Genomic DNA, 19,368 nt, shown 5'->3' on the forward strand with positions numbered 1-19,368 from the left:
GGCCCACACACCAAAGGGTCACGGGTTTGATTCCAGGTCGAGGGTAGGTGCTTGGGTTGCAGTTTCAATCTCCAGCCTAGGTTAAGGCTCAGGTGGGAGGCAACCAATTGATGTCTCTCTCTCGCATCAGTGTCTTTCTCTCTCTCTCTCTCTCTCTCTCTCTCTCTCTCTCTCTCTCTCTCCCTCCCTCCCTCCCTTCCACCTCTAAAAAAAAAATCAATGGAACCCAACCAGTGTGGCTCAGAGATTGAGTGTGGAATTATGAACTAGGAAGTCACAGTTTGATTCCCAGTCAGGGCACATGCCTGGGTTGCAGCTCCATCCCCAGTAGGGAGTGTGCAGGAGGCAGTTGAGCAGTAAGACTCTCTCATCATTGATGTTTCTTTCTCTCTCTCCCTCTCCCTTCTTCTCTGAAATCAATAAGAATGTACTTTAAAAGATCAATGGAAAAATTTCCTTCGGTGAGGATTAACAATAACAAAAAGGGCACGGTCCCCCCAGCCCCCACCCTCTGCCCATTCTTACACTGGGTAATCTATCCGCTGGTGCCGGGTGGCCTCCAGCTCACGGTTCCGAAATCTCGGCAACTTCTTCACGATGCCTGTGTTCTCTCCACTGGAGGCATAGAGAAAGCCCAGGAGGGTGACCACATCTGCAAAAGACAAGACCGCTACCTTTCAATTATCTCCAGAAAAGCATTGCTTCCCAAATCACCTTCTTCCTGGACCCCTCTGCCTAGCTCCAGTCAAACACTGAAATGAAACAGTCTGCAAATCTTAGCAAACATTTCCCGAACTCAGACTGTATACCAGGCACACCTGCTCAGCACTTACAGAGCTATCCCAGTTAGTTTTCATAGCAACCCCATAGAGTAGATTGTATTATTTCCCCCATTCTACAGAGAAGCCCGAGGCATGGAGAGGTAAAATTACTTGCCTAAAGTCACACAGCTAATAACTGGTGGATCCACAATTCACGTTGCGAGCTCAGCTCCTACGTGCTTAACCATTTTACATGCTGTCCTTCTAATGTTAAGAAAAGCATTTTGAATTTGTGTCATCATAGTAAGCTAACACTTCAGCAGCATACACTATGGTCCACAAGGCTATAAAATAATAATAACTTAATGTACAAAATATATAAATTCATTTAATCCTCATTATTGTCCCCAGTTTACAGGTGAAGATATGGAGGAACAGCTGCCAAAATAATGACTTTTATTTAACACGTAGACTGTGCCCAGGCAATATGCGAAGCACATTTCAGGGGAAAATCTCATTTAATTTCACAGCAATCTATGAGATGGGGTCTATTATTATTCCCATTTAATAGATGCTGAGTCTTAGAGAAGGTTATATAATAAGAGGTGGAGCTGGAATTCAAACTCAAGCAGTTTGGGTTCAGAATCCATGCTCTTAAAATTGCAGAGTTATTTTTTTTCTTCTGTGCAGACTTTCCTAATATACTCAACACAATACCCTATGCAAAAATTACTAACCATACCCCTCAAAACCAAATAGAGAGCCGTCCACTTCATTTTGCAAATGTGGGAGAACTCTGTGGCTCTAGAAAAGAGGGTGTCCATAACAAATCTTAAGGGGAGAACTGAGTTACTTCATCTATATTTAACACCTATTGCTTTAAACAAGGCCAATGTCAATTTCTTATTTCCTATACCTCTCTCCCCGGAAAGAAGAATGAATTCACTAAACTCAACCTATTAATAAAGATCACTTTTCTCTTGCTTTAAAGTACTCCTCGGTTTAAATGTCCATGATTAAAATGGTGGAAATATTCTGTTTCCTTGGGTTTCTTGGAGAGGGAAGGTTTGATTTCTGTACAAGTTACCAAAAGCCAATATGGCACAAATTATGGGAGCCTCAATCTGGGATGATGAACACCTCAGCTCTCATTTCTCTATGAAAAAAAAAATGCATTTTATCAAAGAAAGAGGTACCTCTGGATCATTAATACTTAGAAATCATAGGAGTAAAGTTTTCATAATCTTGGACTTCTGTGTACATATCTAATAGAATTAAGTAAGCCAAATTCCCCCAGTGCCCACAAATCTACCTGTTTTGTTATGTAGAGATGCATTTGGAAACCCAGAAGGGTGGCGTTATCACTTCCAACAGAAACACTTCAAACTTTTTTTCTTTACAATTTGAGCTCAAGTTGGGCACATTGGTCTTGCTGGTCAGTAATGGGGATGGGGAGAGGGAATTAGAAATAAAAATACTCCAAGTGTGTCTTTGGAATCTGGGAGGGGGAAAAATCACCAAGAGGCTGATATCAGCCCAACCCTGGTTTGGCTTCCACGGTGTTGATTAGAACAGAAGAGACCAGATGGCCATGTCAGGCCCCCCTTCCCCAGGCCCTCTGCTAGCGATTGCTGCTGAGTTATCCAGTGGGTATTAGCAGCAGTTATCAAAATGAGCAGGATTTGATTCTGCCCGACCTGACTCCAGTAAAGGGCGGTTTTATAAAGGAGGCCTCCAAAGGGAAAGGAATGAGAAGTGAATGTTGACGAGCCTGCCCTTAGCTCAGGATCAAAGTAAAGCAGGTTGAGCAGGGGAACTTGCAGCAAAGACAGGGTGGAAGGAAAACCTAAGACCCAAAGATCTAAAATCATTTTACAAGAACACACACCTTCTGTAGCCAACAAGGCCAACGTGAGGGTGGTTTTCTTATAAAATCTGTAGCTTCAATCATAGTTCTATGATTTGGAGTTTCTACTGCAATTTCCCCTCAGTAGTATTATGTTTTTACATTCAATCAGAAATAATGAATGAGAATGAAGTTTTGTGGCAGGAAAGGACTTCCAAATTCATCAAGCCTAGGAGAACACACAGGATTCTTTTCTAGTTGTTGCCTGTGGCTGCTTGGAGTGCTGCAACTGGTTAGTGGTGGCTCTCCTAGGCACCAGAATGGGGAGTAACAACCCATGTCAATCACCAAGAAAGAGTTCACAGCTGGGAAAACTGAGCTCCAAAGAGGTGAAGTGGCTTGTCCAACCTCCTCTAGAATGTAAGCTCCAAGAGGGCAGTGATACTACGTCATTCATTGTTCCATTCCCAAAGCCCAGAACAGTGCCCAACACTTGACAGAAGCTCTGGAAATATTTAGTGAGTTCAGCGAATGAATAAACTAACAAATGACTATCACTGTGGCCAAGTCAGGATTTGAACCTCTCTTTGGCCTAACACTTTCCACAATGCTAGAATGTGGCCCATGCTGCCTAAGCCAAATAATAGTCTCTCTTCTTTCAGGTCCTTCCCCCAAATCCATTTCGCTGGCTTCTCTGGAATGAGGAAGTTGGGTAGGAAAAGGCCATCATTACGACATAAACACAAAATGCCAGGAAAAAAGTTCAGGTTTGGAACCCGCCTCCTTGACTGTTTTGTTTTATTTTGTTTTTAATATTTTTATTGATTTCAGAGAGGAAGGGAGAGGGAGAGAGAGATAGAAACATCAATGATGAGAAAGAATCATTGATCAGCTGCCTCCTATATGTCTGTCCCCTACTGGGGATTGAGCCCGCAAGCTGGGCATGTGTCCTGACCAAGAATAGAACTGTCACCTCCTACTTTATAGGTTAACGTTCAACCACTGAACCGCACCTGCCTGGCTGTTTTGTTTTATTTCCTCTAATTTTAGAGCAAGAACAGGCATTAGGTATCATGTGGTGCAAACTCCTTCATTTGAAGACAAGGAAAGTGTGAGGTCTTGTTGAAAGCTGTATAGCTAATAAGGGACCCAGGTATGACACAAACCTGGTCTCCCACTACAGACCAATGGGCTCGTTCTTAAACCACATCACATGTCACAAGGCCTCCCCGAGAACTAGGGCTGATGTCCAGCAGGCATGCCCCTGTGAGGCCACACTAGCTGTTAAATACAGATATATGTCCAAGGCCCCACCACCAGCCACCCACCCTGGCCTCTCCTTCAGGGTGGAGCCTGGCTCAGCAGGGCCCCAGCAAGGTCCTGTTTCAGCACTAGGGCTAGCGCCTGGGGGCTGACTGAGCCCCACCCCCCACCTCTTCCTGGTCATTAAGTATTTTGAATATCACCCTTGGGTGGGGTGGCTGGGACATCAAGTAGCCCATTGTCCAGTTCAGCTGAGTGACCAGAGCCCTAACAAAGGCACCTGCTCCGGGGAAGGTCCGTTTCCACGAAACAAAGCCCTACTCTGGGTGTGCATCAAACATGTCACAATAATGCGGCTGAGATCCTTTGGGCAGAAGTTAAGAAACAGTCTTGTTTCAAGGAATAACTATGACTATAAATCTGTAAACAGAACCTGGAAGACAACAAGCTAAGATTTTTCAACCTGGAGAAGGAAAGCTAAAGCGCAGGTAACTCAATAATGCTTTCCAAACACGGGGCATTAAAAAGACAGTGGTGAGTGGGGGTTTTATTTTCCTTAAAGCCGAAGACTGAGAACAAACACCCTACTCTCCAGCAAGTGCGATTTCGGTCAGAACTTTCCCCCAAAAGATGCGAGGCAGGGAAGTGAGTGACTAAGGACGTCTGTGAAATGTTCAATACAAGGAGTCTGAAGAATAAAATAAATTCCACTCCTAGTCATTTTTCCTCCAAACATACACATGTGTGCAAAAAGATACATGTACAAGGATGTTTGGCAAAACCTTGCTGTTAATAGTAAAAGAGTATAAATGACCTGCATGACCATCAGCAGGAGACAAGTTAAAATAAGGACCTTCGGGCAATGCAATGCTAAGCAGTTATTGAAAAGAATGAGGCTGGGCAGCACGTGCTGATACAGAGAAATCTCAGCTGCACTGTGAGTGAGTGCGAGGCAGCGTTTATCGTGCCCTCCCTCCTGTGTACGAAGAGAAGGGGCCAGCCACGTAATGTTCACAGGTGCAGAGAACATTTCTGGGAGGAGACACAAGAAATGAGTGCTACTGAGTTTGCCTCTAGGCACGGGGCCAGAAGAGTGTGGTGTGGGGGTGTGGGGAGTGGGAGCTTGCCCTTCCCCCAAACCCTTTTACACCATCTGAACTTTTTTAAACCGGGTGCATGCATTACTGTTTTGGCTAAAAGAGAAGAGGGCCATATTCTCTGAGCATTTCTGTTTGGCAGGGAGAAGGGCCTGGCCATATTCAGAGGCCTCCCCGCCCTGGGCCTTCAGGGACGTTCTGTCCACTTCAAAAAGACAAAGTCCAGGGGGCGGGGGGAGGAAAACAGGATGATACACATCGGTGAAAATTCAACTTAAAACAAAGGGTATTCCTTCTGGTTTGGAACCTGGGCTAGGACTGCATGGGCGTACTTCCGTAAAAGACTGAAATAGCAAAGCAGGAGCATCGGGAAGTAGGGCTCTAGTTAAACACACACCTGAGCCTGGGCTTCCCCACCCCCCACCCCCCACCCCCCCCCTAAAGAGAGGAATAATACTCGTTCCCACGGGAATATTTTGAGGATTAAATGAGGCAATGTGCATGGAAAAGGTGTTTGGAGAATCATAAAGGGCCATGCAGATACAAGGCATTAATTAGTGTTCTTACGGGAAAATTCAGACGACTGTGATTAACTGGGGGAAAAAAACAAAGGAACTAAGTCTTTCTTTTTCTTCTTCTAAAAGTGCCCAATACATAGTTCTTGTAATTACAGACAGTATCATCATGTCATTGACTTGAATAATCCTGCTGCATAAACTGATATTTCACAGAGACAGGCAGAGTCTGGCTCCAATATTTGACTTAATCTTCTATTGGTTTGTTATAATGGAATTTTGTTCTAAGAAACCATTCTTCCAATCCAACAGATCTGAAGATGAGAATACATTTTAAGTGGAAGGAAAGAAGAGTGGGAAAGAAGGAAACTGCCATGCTCCCCAGTTTTTGAACTAAGAGGAAAGATTAGAAAAATGTTCATACAGGCAAACATGAGGACAGAAATTTCTTTCTTTCTTTTTTTTTTTTTTTTTTAATCTTCACCCGAGGATATTTTTTTTCCTACTTATTTTTAGAGAGAGTGGAAGGGAGAGGGAGAGGCAGAGAGAAACACTAATGTGAGACACATCGATTGGTTGCCTCCTGCATGCCCCCAACCATGGCCAGGAGCCTGCAACTGAGTTACACGCCTTTGACCAGAATCAAACCCGGGACCCTTGAGTCCACAGGCTGATGTTCTGCCCACTGAGCCAAACCGGCTAGGGCAGGGCAGAATGTTTAGCACACTTGGCATGGCTCCAACCTGCCTTTCTAGTCTTATTTCCTGAACTGCTCATCTCCACCTGAGATTCTAACTGAACAAACACACAGCTGGAGTGCTGCTCCTCCACATTTTCACCTTGTGGTGGACTTTGGTGCTCCATCCACATGGCACTCTCTCTCACTAGGCACAGACTCAGTCTCAGAATCCTTCGCAACACAGCAATGGAGGTAGCCACACCCAACCACTCTGGGTCAGCATGCAAGACGAAACCTATTTGCTGTCCCTCAGATCAAGGGATGCAGACTCACCGACACACCCCCATCAGCCTGCACTCCCTCCTCTGTGCCTGTCCCTTCTGCTTGGATGCCCTTCCCTCCGTTCCTTTTCTGATTATGAAAACTCAACTCAACCTTCCAGTCTCTGTTCAAATGTCATCTCCTCTGTGAAGAAGTCTAGCAAAGCACCTAACACTAAAGACTGCTTGGTAACATTTTTCAATGAATGAATGACTTTAATGAAGAGCTCCATAGCATCACCCAGTAGTGACTAATGGTTAAGTGTAGCATTTGGGAACCCAACTACTTGGGTTCAAATCCCAGCTCCATCGTGAATAGCTGTGTGACCTTAGACAAATTACTCTATCTCTCTGAGTCAGTTTCCTGCTCTGTAAATATGACCTCTCAGAGCACTGGGCAGATCTAAATTAGATACCCACTGAAAGCCTTTCACACAGTGCCTGGCAGTAATGGGAAGTAGCTATTCTATTGGTAGCTGTATGTACCTCCTGCATAATCACCTAAAAAGAGGGAAAGATGGTGTCTGCATTTTTGAGTGCCCAGATTTAGTAAAGAAATTGGTACATAGCAGGTACTCAATCAACCTTTGTCTAAATTGAACATGACACACATCATATGGGGAGGTGGAACAACAGAGGGCTGGGGGAGGCCAAAGGGTGGAGAGTTCATTTCTGATTGTGGGGATCCAAAAGAAAGAAAAGAAAAATGCTTCGAGGTGGGGTGGGGGAAGGGTTGAAATTCAAGCTGCCTACTGAAATGTGGGCATAATTTTGCCAGGAAGACATGGCAGGTGGCAATGGGGGGAGATGTTGGTGGGGAGTGGGAGTCAGGGGTGGCAGCTATCCAGGTCAAAGGACCTGCTTTAGCCAAGGCATAGGGGTGCAGAATCAAACTAATCAGACTCAAAGTACAAGGGCAGGCGCACAGGGTGCAGGCGAGCTCACGTGCGGCTGCAAAGGAGGATCGCTGGCCCGAAGGCTGCAGCCTCAACCAGCACAGCCCACAGGGGCCCCACCTGGGAAACTGCAGTGTGAGTGTGTGCATGGAGCCCCAGGGAAGGCGAGCAGCCACCGCCGACCCCCGCACGCTCCCTAATGTGGCAACACGGCAGAGTGAGGGTGCTGTCACAGTGTGACGGTCACACATAAGCATAAGAGAAAGGTCCTTGCCCCTTGGCGAAGAGCATTCATTACTCCGTCTCATCACTCAAGCGACAAATAGTCACTGTGCACCTGACACCCACAGGCGCTGTGCCACTGGAACAAAACATCCCAGGGCCCCGGCCTTGTGGAGCTTGCGTTTCTGGGATGAAGACATGCAACCAGCAAAAAGCAATAGCAGGTAGTCATACAATGTTCAGTGGCAATAAGGTGATGAAGGAAAAGAAAGGTGATAACAGCGGGGTGGGGTGGCAGGGGTGGGGCCGCTGTCTTAGATAAGGTGGGCAGGGAAGTCATGTCTGATGAGATGCCATCTGTGCAGAGGTATGATGAGGTAAGAGAGGTGGGGCAGGAGCATCTTAGGAGGAGGGAACAGTAATGCAAATGCCCCAAAGTAGGAAAGAACTTGGTACATTCGTGGAGAAGCAAACAGGCTCCCGGGGCTAGAACAGGTGGGCAAGAGAAGCATGGCAGGAGATGGGGCGGGAAGGAGACAGGAACAGATTCCACCAGCCACGGTAAGCGACACGGGCTGACCTTTGGTGACTGGCATAGGAGCAACTGCCCGCGGGAGGTGGTGGAACCTGCTGGCACTGGCTGCTATGTGGGGGAGGAGGCAAAGCTGGGAGGCCACCTGCAGGCCGTGGCCACAGTCCAGACAGAGACCGAGGCGGTTTAGACCACATGACAGCAATGCAGGTGGTGAGAGGAAACTGAATATGCCATAAAGTCTGAAGACAGAGGGAACAGGCCTGGCTGGCCTCTCACAGAAGGACGGGATAGGAAGAGAAGTCTGATGGGCCTACAGCTACCCGCCTGGGTGGTGGATTTCTCTCTCTGGGTGAGTTCACACATGAGTCAGGCACACATGTGATGGGTGAGGGACCACAGCTAAGGCCTGGTCCCCTCCCTTAAGGAAATGGACAGTAGTACGTAGAGCCACAGGCGTGGTGTACCTGGCCACCTACAGCCCATGCGCCTGGAATGTAGCAGGAACAGGTGCACCAGCATGCAGGAGGCCGAGCCCGGGCACGCAGGTGTCCTGAGAGGCTGCCCACTTCTGACCCAGGGTAAGTTTTCGCAGCAGGGCTGGACAAAGGTCTGCTGCATCTCTACCGAAAATCAGACCCCCGGCCTGGCCTGGGGCAGGTCCTGGCAACGGAGATCAGCTGCAGAGGAGTGTGTGTGGGCACAGCTTCGCCTTGGCCTTGGCCGTTAGTGCACGGTCACTCCAGCCTTACCCACGGCACCACCACGCACGGGGACTGTGGCTCACTCTCTTTATAAAGGAAAAAGAAAATGAAAGCAGAAAGGAGATACTTCAGTCCAGAGGCAGCGCCCTCATATAGGATACCAGGCACTTGACACAGAAACCATTCCCCACACCTGCCACCAGTGCCGGCTACAGGCAGGGACACGACGTGAAAGGTGCCACTCGGCTCCCTAATGCCATCTTGTTGTTCTGACGTGACTCACGTTCTTCAGGAGTCCCTGCAAAGAACAAGCCAGAGGCCTGGCACCTGGCCCCTGCACAGCCAAGCCGGAGGCCTGACCTCTGGCCCCCACACAGCTGAGGTTGAGAACAGAGGTCATGGGCACTTTCCACAGGGCTGCTCTTTTGATTCTCTTAAAGGTGGGGAGGGAGAGGAAATGTTCCCCATTCATGGTGAACAAATCACAGCCGTGTAAGCAGAGCTGGTTTGCACGAGCCCCCTCCCCCCGCCGTTTTCAGTGGCTCTGACTCTTAGAAATGGTTTTGCTCTGTAATGCTTGCATTAGATCGGTTCTCGCCCCCACAAGTCACGGTCCGAAGAAATGGGGAGAAAAACCTGAGCCCTGTGAATGTGGGAAGGGCCAAGAAAAGACATTATAAGGCTATGATCAGGTGCCCCAAGAACTCAGCCAGGCCGTGAATGACTTCATTTGAAAACTTCCAGCTTGCAATCCAGTCATTCTTTAATGAGAAATATGTGATCTGGCCAAACACGAAATGGAATCATTAAATCTTGACAAAATAGAAGGCAAAGCAAAACTGTGGCTGTGTGTGCCCCCTGCCTCCTTCTCCTTAACAAACCAGGTCCCCCTGGAGAAGGCCACCCAGACGAACGCTGGGACGGGCTTCTGACTGGGAGAGGGATGTGCACCCATCATCAAAATGCATGCCGTTCCGCGATCTCAACAGTAATTACCCACCCCACACCCGACGCGCACACACGCAGGAAAGGGATTCGCCTTCTGCTTCCAGGCATCTCATACTTAAAGCACCACACACACACGGGATAAGCCAGACACAGAACACGGAGATTAAAACAAAACGTAGGATAAAATTGTACAGAACTCTGCACACACACAAAAGTGCTCAAAGAAAGAGGTGGAGTCTGGCCCAGCCAACATGGCTCAATGGTTGAGCATTGACCTATGAACCAGGAGGTCACAGTTTGATTCCTGGTCAGGACACATTCCCAGGTTTCGGGCTCCATCCCCAGGGGGGGGGGAGTGCAGGAAGCAGCCGATCAATGATTCTCTCTCATCATTGATGTTACTATCTCTCTCTCCCTCTCCCTTCCTCTCTGAAATAAATCAAATATAGATAGATAGATAGATAGATAGATAGATAGATAGATAGATAGACAGACTGAATAAAGTCCTGTAGTTGAGTTAAGAGTTTTAGCTCCATGTCAGTTTCCCCTTTCCTGGTTTCCATACCATGCTCTCACTATGGATGACATCACCATTAGGGGCAGCTGGAGGGTGGGAGAGGCATACATAGAATTGTTACCATTTTTGCAACTTCGTATGAATCTGTAATTATCTCAAAATAGTATTTTCTTAATGCCAAATGTGTTGGTTCTATGGAAAGTGGCCTCTGACAGGCTATTCTATATAGTTGCGCAGGCCTTGAAGTTTTCATTATATGTGGGGCTGTGTGAGGGTAGCCCCAGGAAATGCTGTTTCCCCGTGTCCTTAAGCCACCTTGCCCCGCACCAGTCCTCTAGAAGATCAGGAGGTGTCAGGCCCTTCCTGTGGAAGGGTCTGCGGTCACAGGCTCATGGATTTCCTCCACCCACCAACCCTGCCTGGGTCTGGCCACAGTAATTCTAGATCAAAGTTCCCTCAGCTCCAGCCCTGGTCCAGAGGTTCTCACACCTTGGAGTCCTATCAGAACAGTCATGAGAATGTGTAAATGCTGATTCCAGGGCCCAGCTCCCACAGAGTCTGACTGAGTCTGTATGGATGGGTGCTGGGAATTTGCATTTGCAGCTAGAGTCCTGACTGGTTTATTCTATTGCAGTGTGTCCTAGAGCCACACTTTGGGAAACGTTACTAGACCTGGGTGGTTCCTGGGAGCATGCCCAGGATGGCTTCCCATTGCAGGGTACAGAGAAGAGCTGGCAGACACTCAGCAGAGCAAGGTACTCCTGTCACCAACAGAGCGATATTCAGACCCCTTCTTCTAACTGTGTATAGTCAGAGAGGTCCAACGCCAGTGCTTAAGGGAGACTGAAGAAGGGCACAGGAGCCGCGTGTACGGATCCTTCAGAGGCTGTGCCCATGTGGCATTTAGGATAAAATGCAGTTTGGACTCTATCATCCATCATCACGGCTACTTTTCACTGAATGCTCATTATGTGCTAAGCAAATTACAACTCATTTAATTCTCACAACATTGCTCTGAGAGAATTGTTATTTAGTATTCCCACTTTACAGAGAGGAAAACTGAGGCTCCAAGAGTTCTAAAATTACACAGGCAGAAGGAAAGTCGAAGAGCCAGGAGCGGAAGCCAGGTCTGCTTGGCTGGGAAGCAATGCTGCACTAAAGCTCACTGACGCTGGAGGGGTGTTTGAGGGGAGACGGGAGGAAGATCTTCCCAATGCTTGTTCCAGTAGCATTAATGCTCCTTTCCAACTTCAAACCTCCAAACCTCTCAAGGTCCCTCTTCCATGGCCCCTCTGTCCCTCTCTCTCTTTCACCTTCAGTCCTATTCTCTCCAGCTCTTTCTCCTCTCCTCACCTCACCTTTCCACTTTTCCCCTTTCATCCCCAGAGTCTAAAAGTACAGGCTCCATTTCCCTCAGTCTCCCCCAACTGCTAATATAAGAATTTTCCCCTGCCCCTCTTATGGTACAGGCTATCTGAAGAAATGAATTAGGTTCCTGGCAAGGCAAGTGACCTACCATTTTCAAGAGGACACTGGGGAATCTTGTTTGCCTGAAGGTTCCAAATATAACCCATGTTCCACTCAAGGCACACTTGATGGTCTTTGAAAGGGCGCTCAAAAGGCGGGACCGTCTTCAGCAGAGTATAATTCTTCGCGACAGCGTGTAGCAAGTTTTCGTCCCATTTAACATTCACGTCTCCACCAGTGTATCTGTGAGTAATCCAGGCGCGGAGTATCACCACCGACACGGAAATGGAGTGTCTGATGAAATAGTCATCTCTGTAAACCATGATGCTTGGAAATTTCACCTGCACCAAGTGTGTCCTGCTGGTGTGAAGATGCTTCTCATTCTTCCACCGTTTTTTGTACACAGGAATGCTACTCCTGAACTCGGATGAGACAACCGCTTCCAAACTGACAACGCAAGGCTGAGAGCACAAATACTCAACCGAGACTTCAGAAATGTTGCGAACATTTCCTTCAACGCCAGTGAAATAAATGAAGTCTTTGTAAGCCACGCTCTGCTCAGTGTTGGATATCACTGATGTCGTCAGGGAGGTCTGCCGGCCCCAAGACGGCACAAAATTCTGAAAAGAAAAATGAGATAAAGTTTAAAAATGATCATATTAACAGCCTAGAGGCCCGGTGCACGAATTTGTACATGGGTGGGGTCCCTTGGCCTGGCCGGTGATCAGGGCCAATTAGGGCCAGCCGGCGGGGGGAGGGACCGCGGGAGGTTGGCTGTGGGAGCACACTGACACCAGGGGGAAGCTCCTGCGTTGAGCATCTGCCCCCTGTGGTCAGTGCATATCATAGCTACCAGCCAGTCCTCCGTTTGTAAAGGTTGCTTAGGCTTTTATATAGAGAGATATGTGGATCATGATTTTCCCGGGATAAAAAAATCCATGTCCATAAAGCGACGAATGAGGAAGATAAAAGATGTCGAAATCACTACTGAGCAATTGGAGAAAAACCAACACTCGCACACACACAAATACACATGAAGATTAGGCCACATTAACTCTCTCCCCAGACTCAGTAGCATCTGCTGATCAGAACGTGCCTTTCAAACTGCGTGGCAGTCACTCCAGAGCTGGTTTCCAAACGGAGGAGCCAGTTCATAACACATCCAGGCACAACGAGTCTGCCTTTGAGTGAAAAAGAGAACAATCGGGCTTCAGACATTTCCAAACTATTGTCCTGACTGCAAATGCCGGAGAGCGGCAGCCAAAGCAGAGGGCTGGAGAAGAGCTCAAAGTGCACCCGAGAGAGAACATGGTGGGGACTCCAACCCGGCCTCATTTTCTCCGTAAGTTCTGAGCCAGGACAAGCACGCATGATGGATGGACCAGCAGGAGGTTGCTGCTGCTCCAAATCACACACGGGCATGCAGGGACCACAGACTGTGTTGTCTGATCCTTTCACCGTGGCTGGTGCAACATGTGCCAGGAGAGGTTTTTTTTTGCCTGGTTATTTATCTAGTTCTCTAAATGACCCAGCCCTTTCCATGTGGACATTTGTTCCAGAAGAAACCTGGAGAGTTTGGTCATGAAGTCAAGGCAATGTTTTGGGTGTGATGTATAGGTGCTAAGAGAGATCTCCTAAATCTGACTTTGTGATTCAGGCACCCCAAACACAATCACAAAATGTTTACTTGAGACCACGGCACACCCGTCAGTGTGGCTACTATAAAAACAAACAGCCCTAGCTGGTTTGGCTCAGTAGGGTCCCGGGTTCCATTCCAGTCAAGGGCACATGCCCAGGTTGTGGGCTTAACCCCCAGTGTGGGGCGTGCAGGAGGCAGCCAATTAATGATTCTCTCATCATTGATGTTTCTATTTCTCTCTTCTTCTCCCTTCGTCTCTGAAATCAATAAAAATATATTATCAAATAAACCGACAAACAAGTGTTGGAAAGGATGTAGAGAAACAGGAACCTGTGTATTGCTGGTGGGAATGTAAAATGGGGCAACTGCTGTGGAAAACAGTACAGTGATTCCTCAAAAAATTACACAAGAATTACCATATGATCCAGCAATTCTACTTCTGGGTGTATTAGACCCCAAAGAGTTAAAAGCAGGGGCTCGAAGAGATATGTCCATAGACATATACCCACACAGCAGCATCATTTGTAATAGCTAAAAGGTGGAAACAACCCAGAGCCTATCAACAGATGAATGGATAAACAAAAGCGGTATCTACACACAATGGGACATTATTCAGCCTCAAAACGGAAGGAAATTCTGACACATGCTACAATTGGATGAACTTTAAGGGCATTTTACTAAGTGTAATAAGTTAGTCACAAGAGAATAAACACTGTATGATTCCACTTATATGAGGTCCCTAGAGTAGTCTAAATTCATAGACACAGAAAGTAGAATGGCAGTTGCCAGGGGCTGGGGAAAGAGGAGAAAGAGGAATGACTGTTTAACAGGCACATTTTCAGTTTTGCGAGATGAAGAGTCTGGAGATGGGTGGTGGGGTGATGGTTGCACAACACTGTGAATGTACTCTAAGGTCACTGAGTTCTACACTTAAAATGGTTAAAATGGCAACATTTTATACTATGAATATTTTTACCACAATTTTTTTTAAAAGGTCACTGTAGTCTTCTCCAAAGAAGGATGAACTAGGGAGCCCTTTCTTCACTTCTGGTTTAGGGATGTGGGAGAGGCCAAGGTGGCTAAGAAAGAAAGATGGTTTCAAGGAATCGTGTTTACAAAAAGTTGTAACACAAAGCAGAACCTGGCCTGTCCTCAGTCTAAACTATATACCAGCCCTAAAGGAACACAGCCCCAGGTGAAAATAACTCTGACCGGGGTGTCCAGGACAAGTGTTATGGAAGGAATGATATTTCATTTGGGCTTTGAGGGATAAAGAGAAATTCTTTTTTTAAAAAAATATATTTTATTGATTTTTTACAGAGAGGAAGGGAGAGGGATAGAGAGTTAGAAACATCAATGAGAGAAAGAAACATTGATCAGCTGCCTCCTGCACACTCCCCACTGGGTATGTGCCCGAAACCAAGGTACTTGCCCTTGGCCAGAATCGAACCTGGGACCCTTGAGTCCGCAGGCCGATGCTCTATCCACTGATCCAAACCAGTTAGGGAAAGAGAAGTTCTTTAAGTAGAGAGGCAAAGGGAAGACACTGAAAGTACTATGACCAGCTTAAGTAGGGGCAAGAAGGCAGGGAAATGCAGATGCATTGGGGGGGCAAGCAAGCAGCTGGGTTTGGCCAGAGAATAGAAAGGACGTGAGGCTATGAGGTTGAAAAAAGAAGACAGGATCCTGGTTCTGGAGGATGTTGAATCCCCACCCAAAGAATGTTGACTTTTATTCGACTGATGGCAAAGAACCAAAGAAAGTTTCTGTAAAAGGGGATGGTGTTTCTATTTTCAAGCATTGACAGTCAACAATCAGAAGCAAAGCTGCCGAGCAAGAAAAATGAGCAAACGACTGAGTTCACTGACAAGTAAATTCTCACTCCTAGTAAGAGAAATAAATGCACATCGAAAGTGAACTGAGATGCCATTTGGAACCTGGTAGAGTCACAGACATCAGAAAGCCCAATAACGCATGGTAGCGGCTGGAGTGGAGGGCAGCATGGCCCTCATATCCTGCTGGTGGGTTGATCCCTATGGACTGCAATCAGGCCATGCCTACCAAAGGTATAACTGCACCGCCCCCTGGCCCAGTAATTCCTCTTCTAGGACTTTATCCTACAAAGATAACCAAATCTATGGAAATCATGTACATACAGCTTTCACTGCAGCACTGGTTATAACAGCAAAAGATGGAAAAGCTAAATGCCCATCCAGACAGGGCTGGTTAGGCAAATTACAGTGCATCTCCTTCTGGAGTACAATACAGCTAGTGACAGGACAAAGATCTTCTTGCACAGAAAACAGGATGATCTTCAAGCTTTATTTATTTTATTTATTTATTTTTGAACTTCAAAGTTCATAAGTACCATTTGGGTTCAAAAGAAGAAGAAGAAATATAGACATACTTGCTTGGGTACACAGCACTCGATGCCCATACGGAGAAGGATGAGGCGACCAGGAGACAGGGTAAGAGAGAGACCAGCACTGGCCATCCCTACATATCTATTTAATTTTGTACTACATGAACATTCCCCCAAAATGAGGGCGGAGAGGGAAGCATCATCAGTCCTAAAAAATAAAAATGGAAAATATGGCTTCTGCCAATTGAGGAGGGAGACTAGAAAGGCTGGCCATTCTCTTTGATTCGTGATGGGAAGCCTATGGGAAGAAATGTATAAAGTCCAACTGTCCACCCCTCAGGAAGAGGTTGAATTGTTTTAGGTTCTCATTTATACTTCCAAATTACAGGGGTGGAGGGAGAACAGATATAAAAATAGTCTTATAATTGGAAGTAGAGAATGTTAGAGCGGGTGAGCCCTTGGTGACGAGCCAGCCCACCCCAAGTTTTGGACAACGAAATGCAACCAAGAGGTGACAGTCTCCAACATCACCGAGCTGGTGGCTTAGCAGAGGCAAGCCCAGAAGCCCAGCTCCTTTTCTTTTTTAGAATATATTTTTTATTGATTTCAGAGAGGAAGGAAGAGGGAGAGAGAGAGAAACATCAATGGTGAGAATCATTGATCAGCTACCTCCTGCATGCCCCCTACTGAGGATCGAGCTCGCAACCTGGGTATGTGCCCTTGACTGGACTTGAACCCAGGACCCTTCAGTCTGCAGGCTGACACTCTATCCACTGGGCCAAACCAGCTAGGGCAGTGGTCGGCAAACTCATTAGTCAACAGAGCCAAATATCAACAGTACAACGATTGAAATTTCTTTTGAGAGCCAAATTTTTTAAACTTAAACTATATAGGTAGGTACATAGTTATTTACTTAAGTAGGGTACTCCTAAGCTGGCCTTTGCTAAAAATGTCCTCAATCTGATTGAGGTACGTTCGCTGAGGTCGACCCCTTCCAACTCTCCCATCCACACTCGTCTTGTAGCCAGTCTCACTCAACTTGAATCCCGCGGCCCGCCTGCGCCACGTCTCCCGTCGCCCGCCTGACAGACACCCTCCATTTCTTCTAACAACACTTCTTCAAAATAGGCTCGCCCAGGCCGAAAACCGACTTCTGCACATGGGCCACGAAGTTTCAATCGCACTGTACGTGCGCGCCCGCACGTGGTATTTTGTGGAAGAGCCACATTCAAGGGACCAAAGAGCCACATGTGGCTCGCGAGCCACAGTTTGCCAACCTCTGAGCTAGGGCCATTATTTTATATCTTATTCCTAAAAATGCACCAGCCACTTTTCTGCGTTAGTAAGTGCAATGTGCTGAGCATGGTTTCAGTTCTGCTTGATGGCCCATGACTTTCCAGACCTCGGCTCATCACTGCAGATTGGTGGTGACAGATGAGAATGAAGAAGGTACAGGACACCTGACTACAGACCCTCCCCAGAGCCTTCACGTGAAATTCTGTTTTAAAGGGAACCTCCACATACTTCTAGGAAGATTATTGTATTTCCACCTGCTTCCAAGTGCAGTAAAAGTAAATCCAAGGCTTATGGGTTCTGGCTGTATGCGAGCCAATACTGAGGCCACAAGTCATGTTAAGCACTCGGAATGTGGCTGGTCCACGTTGAGGGATGTCATCAGCGTAAAATATACCCTGGACTTCAAAACCAATACAAAGAAGGGTGCAGAGGAGCTCATTAATAATGCTGAAATGATATTAGAATACCGTAAGTTAAATAAACTATATTACCAGCATTAATTCCACTTTTTCAGTTTACTTGTTTTATGTTGCTACTAGAAATTTTGAGATTACACAGGTGGCTTGCATTGGTGGCTCACACCATACTTCTACTGGATGGCACTATTCTAGATTTGAGATCAGCAGGCTTTTCCTGTAACAAAGGACCATGCGGTAAATATTTTAGGTTTTTGGGCCACTCGGTGTCCATCGCAGCTACTCCCCTCTGCCGTGGTATCGAGAGAACAGCCACATCAACTCAGGAGCCAATAAGCTTGGCTGTCATCCAGTGCAGCTCTGTTTATTTACGAAAACAGGCGGCTGGTTGGACAGGCCCGTGGGCCACAGTTTGACCACCACTCTCCTAGATTATCAAACTTTTATTCAGAAAGCGTTCGGAAGAACACAAAGCGACAGAAGACATACTTTTTTAAAGGAATTATGAGCGTATAGGAGAAATGAGATGAATAACCCAATTAGGCATAATTTCCTACATGTGTAGTTGCTGGGGCTTGATTTGTTATTTCGCTAAGGTTCCCTGGTGGTGGTGTTGACATCTTGCGATTGTTTCTCTCAAGAAAGATCTAAGCAGGATGAGATGTTGGAGCTAGACTGGGCAAAGAGGTAAAATTGCCTGGACTGAGAAAGATCATTCGAGAAGTGGGAAAAGCCTGACTGACAGCTGGGATACAAGAGAAAAACAACTTCAGGGACTGGGCAATGTTTTCTGACTCTGACACAGGTGTGCTGGCCCCAGGCAGGCAGGACCATAAAGTCACCATATCGTAGCTGTAGGAACATGGTCTAAACCCCTCAAGAGGGTGTTATCATCTTCAGTCCTTTGGGCACCTATGCAATGCAGGAAGTTGGCATCTCGTGGGTTGGAGCCGACCCAGCGGGCAGCTGCTACACCATGAGCTGTGGCTACCTCTGCTATGTACTAAACCAACACTGATTATCAACACATCACACTCTAAATATTGATTAAGCTGAAGCTGATTTCCTGGCTCAAGTCATGTGTGTGGTTATGAGCTGTTTCCTGCCAGGAAAACAAGGCAATTAACTTGAAGAGTTTCAGCTACAGGCATGACACGTGTACAACCTTCATAGGTATTTTCACATGCCAGGTTGCATTAGCACGAGCTAAAAATTACCCAAACATTCCTTTGTTTAGAAATTACGAGGTCAGAGTCCATGTCGTATTCATTGTTACGTCTCTGGCTTGGCACATAGGATTTTGGTAAGTGCTTCTTGCTGAAATAAAGTCCTGGGCGTGGGCATTTCTACCAGGTGCCCTGGTGGTCCGTCCCACGTCACTGCTCCACAGCTCTGAGGGCACCTGCATATAAACCAAAGGACTTGCCCTAACCAGTTTGGCTCAGTGGATAGAGCGTCGGCCTGCAGACTCAAGGGTCCCAGGTTCGATTCCGGTCAAGGGCATATACCTTGGTTGCAGGCACATCCCCAGTAGGGAGTGTGCAGGAGGCAGCTGATCGATGTTTCTCTCTCACCGATGTTTCTAATTCTATTCCTCTCTGTAAAAAGATAATAATATATATTTGTAAAAAAATAAAATAAACCAAAGGACTTGATCCAACCTTGAGCCCCCACCACCCTTTCCTGACATTCACAAGTTCTCAACTATTCTCTATTTTCCATCCAGCCTCATCAACCTCCTTCCGAAGAGCCCTTTCCCTCTGGCATCTCAGTGGTCCCTGGGGGTCAGAGCTGAGGACTGTGAGTGAGGTCAGGGAAGGTGGCACGCTGGCACCCCCCATCCCCACATGGAGTGGTCTTACTCCCAGCTGTCCAGTCCCTCCAGACC

General features: G+C 46.9%; 1 protein-coding gene across 3 annotated transcripts in view; it reads right to left on the reverse strand.

The window, feature by feature from the left end:
• SEL1L3 (SEL1L family member 3) overlaps positions 1-19,368 on the reverse strand; it is a 107,237-nt gene that overhangs the window by 81,176 nt on the left and 6,693 nt on the right. For all 3 annotated transcript variants that reach the window (XR_004971244.1, XM_036330542.1, XM_036330552.1), the window contains exons 2-3: positions 11,817-12,387; positions 526-652 (exon numbers count right to left, since the gene is read on the reverse strand). Coding sequence is in view for 2 of the 3 variants with exons in the window: in XM_036330542.1 (XP_036186435.1) it covers positions 526-652; positions 11,817-12,387 (698 nt within the window). In the remaining variant the exon portion in view is untranslated. The remainder of the gene's footprint in view (positions 1-525; positions 653-11,816; positions 12,388-19,368) is intronic.

The sequence above is a fragment of the Myotis myotis genome, unplaced genomic scaffold (genome assembly GCF_014108235.1).
Source record: "Myotis myotis isolate mMyoMyo1 unplaced genomic scaffold, mMyoMyo1.p scaffold_m19_p_1, whole genome shotgun sequence".
Taxonomy (NCBI): Eukaryota; Metazoa; Chordata; class Mammalia; order Chiroptera; family Vespertilionidae; genus Myotis; species Myotis myotis.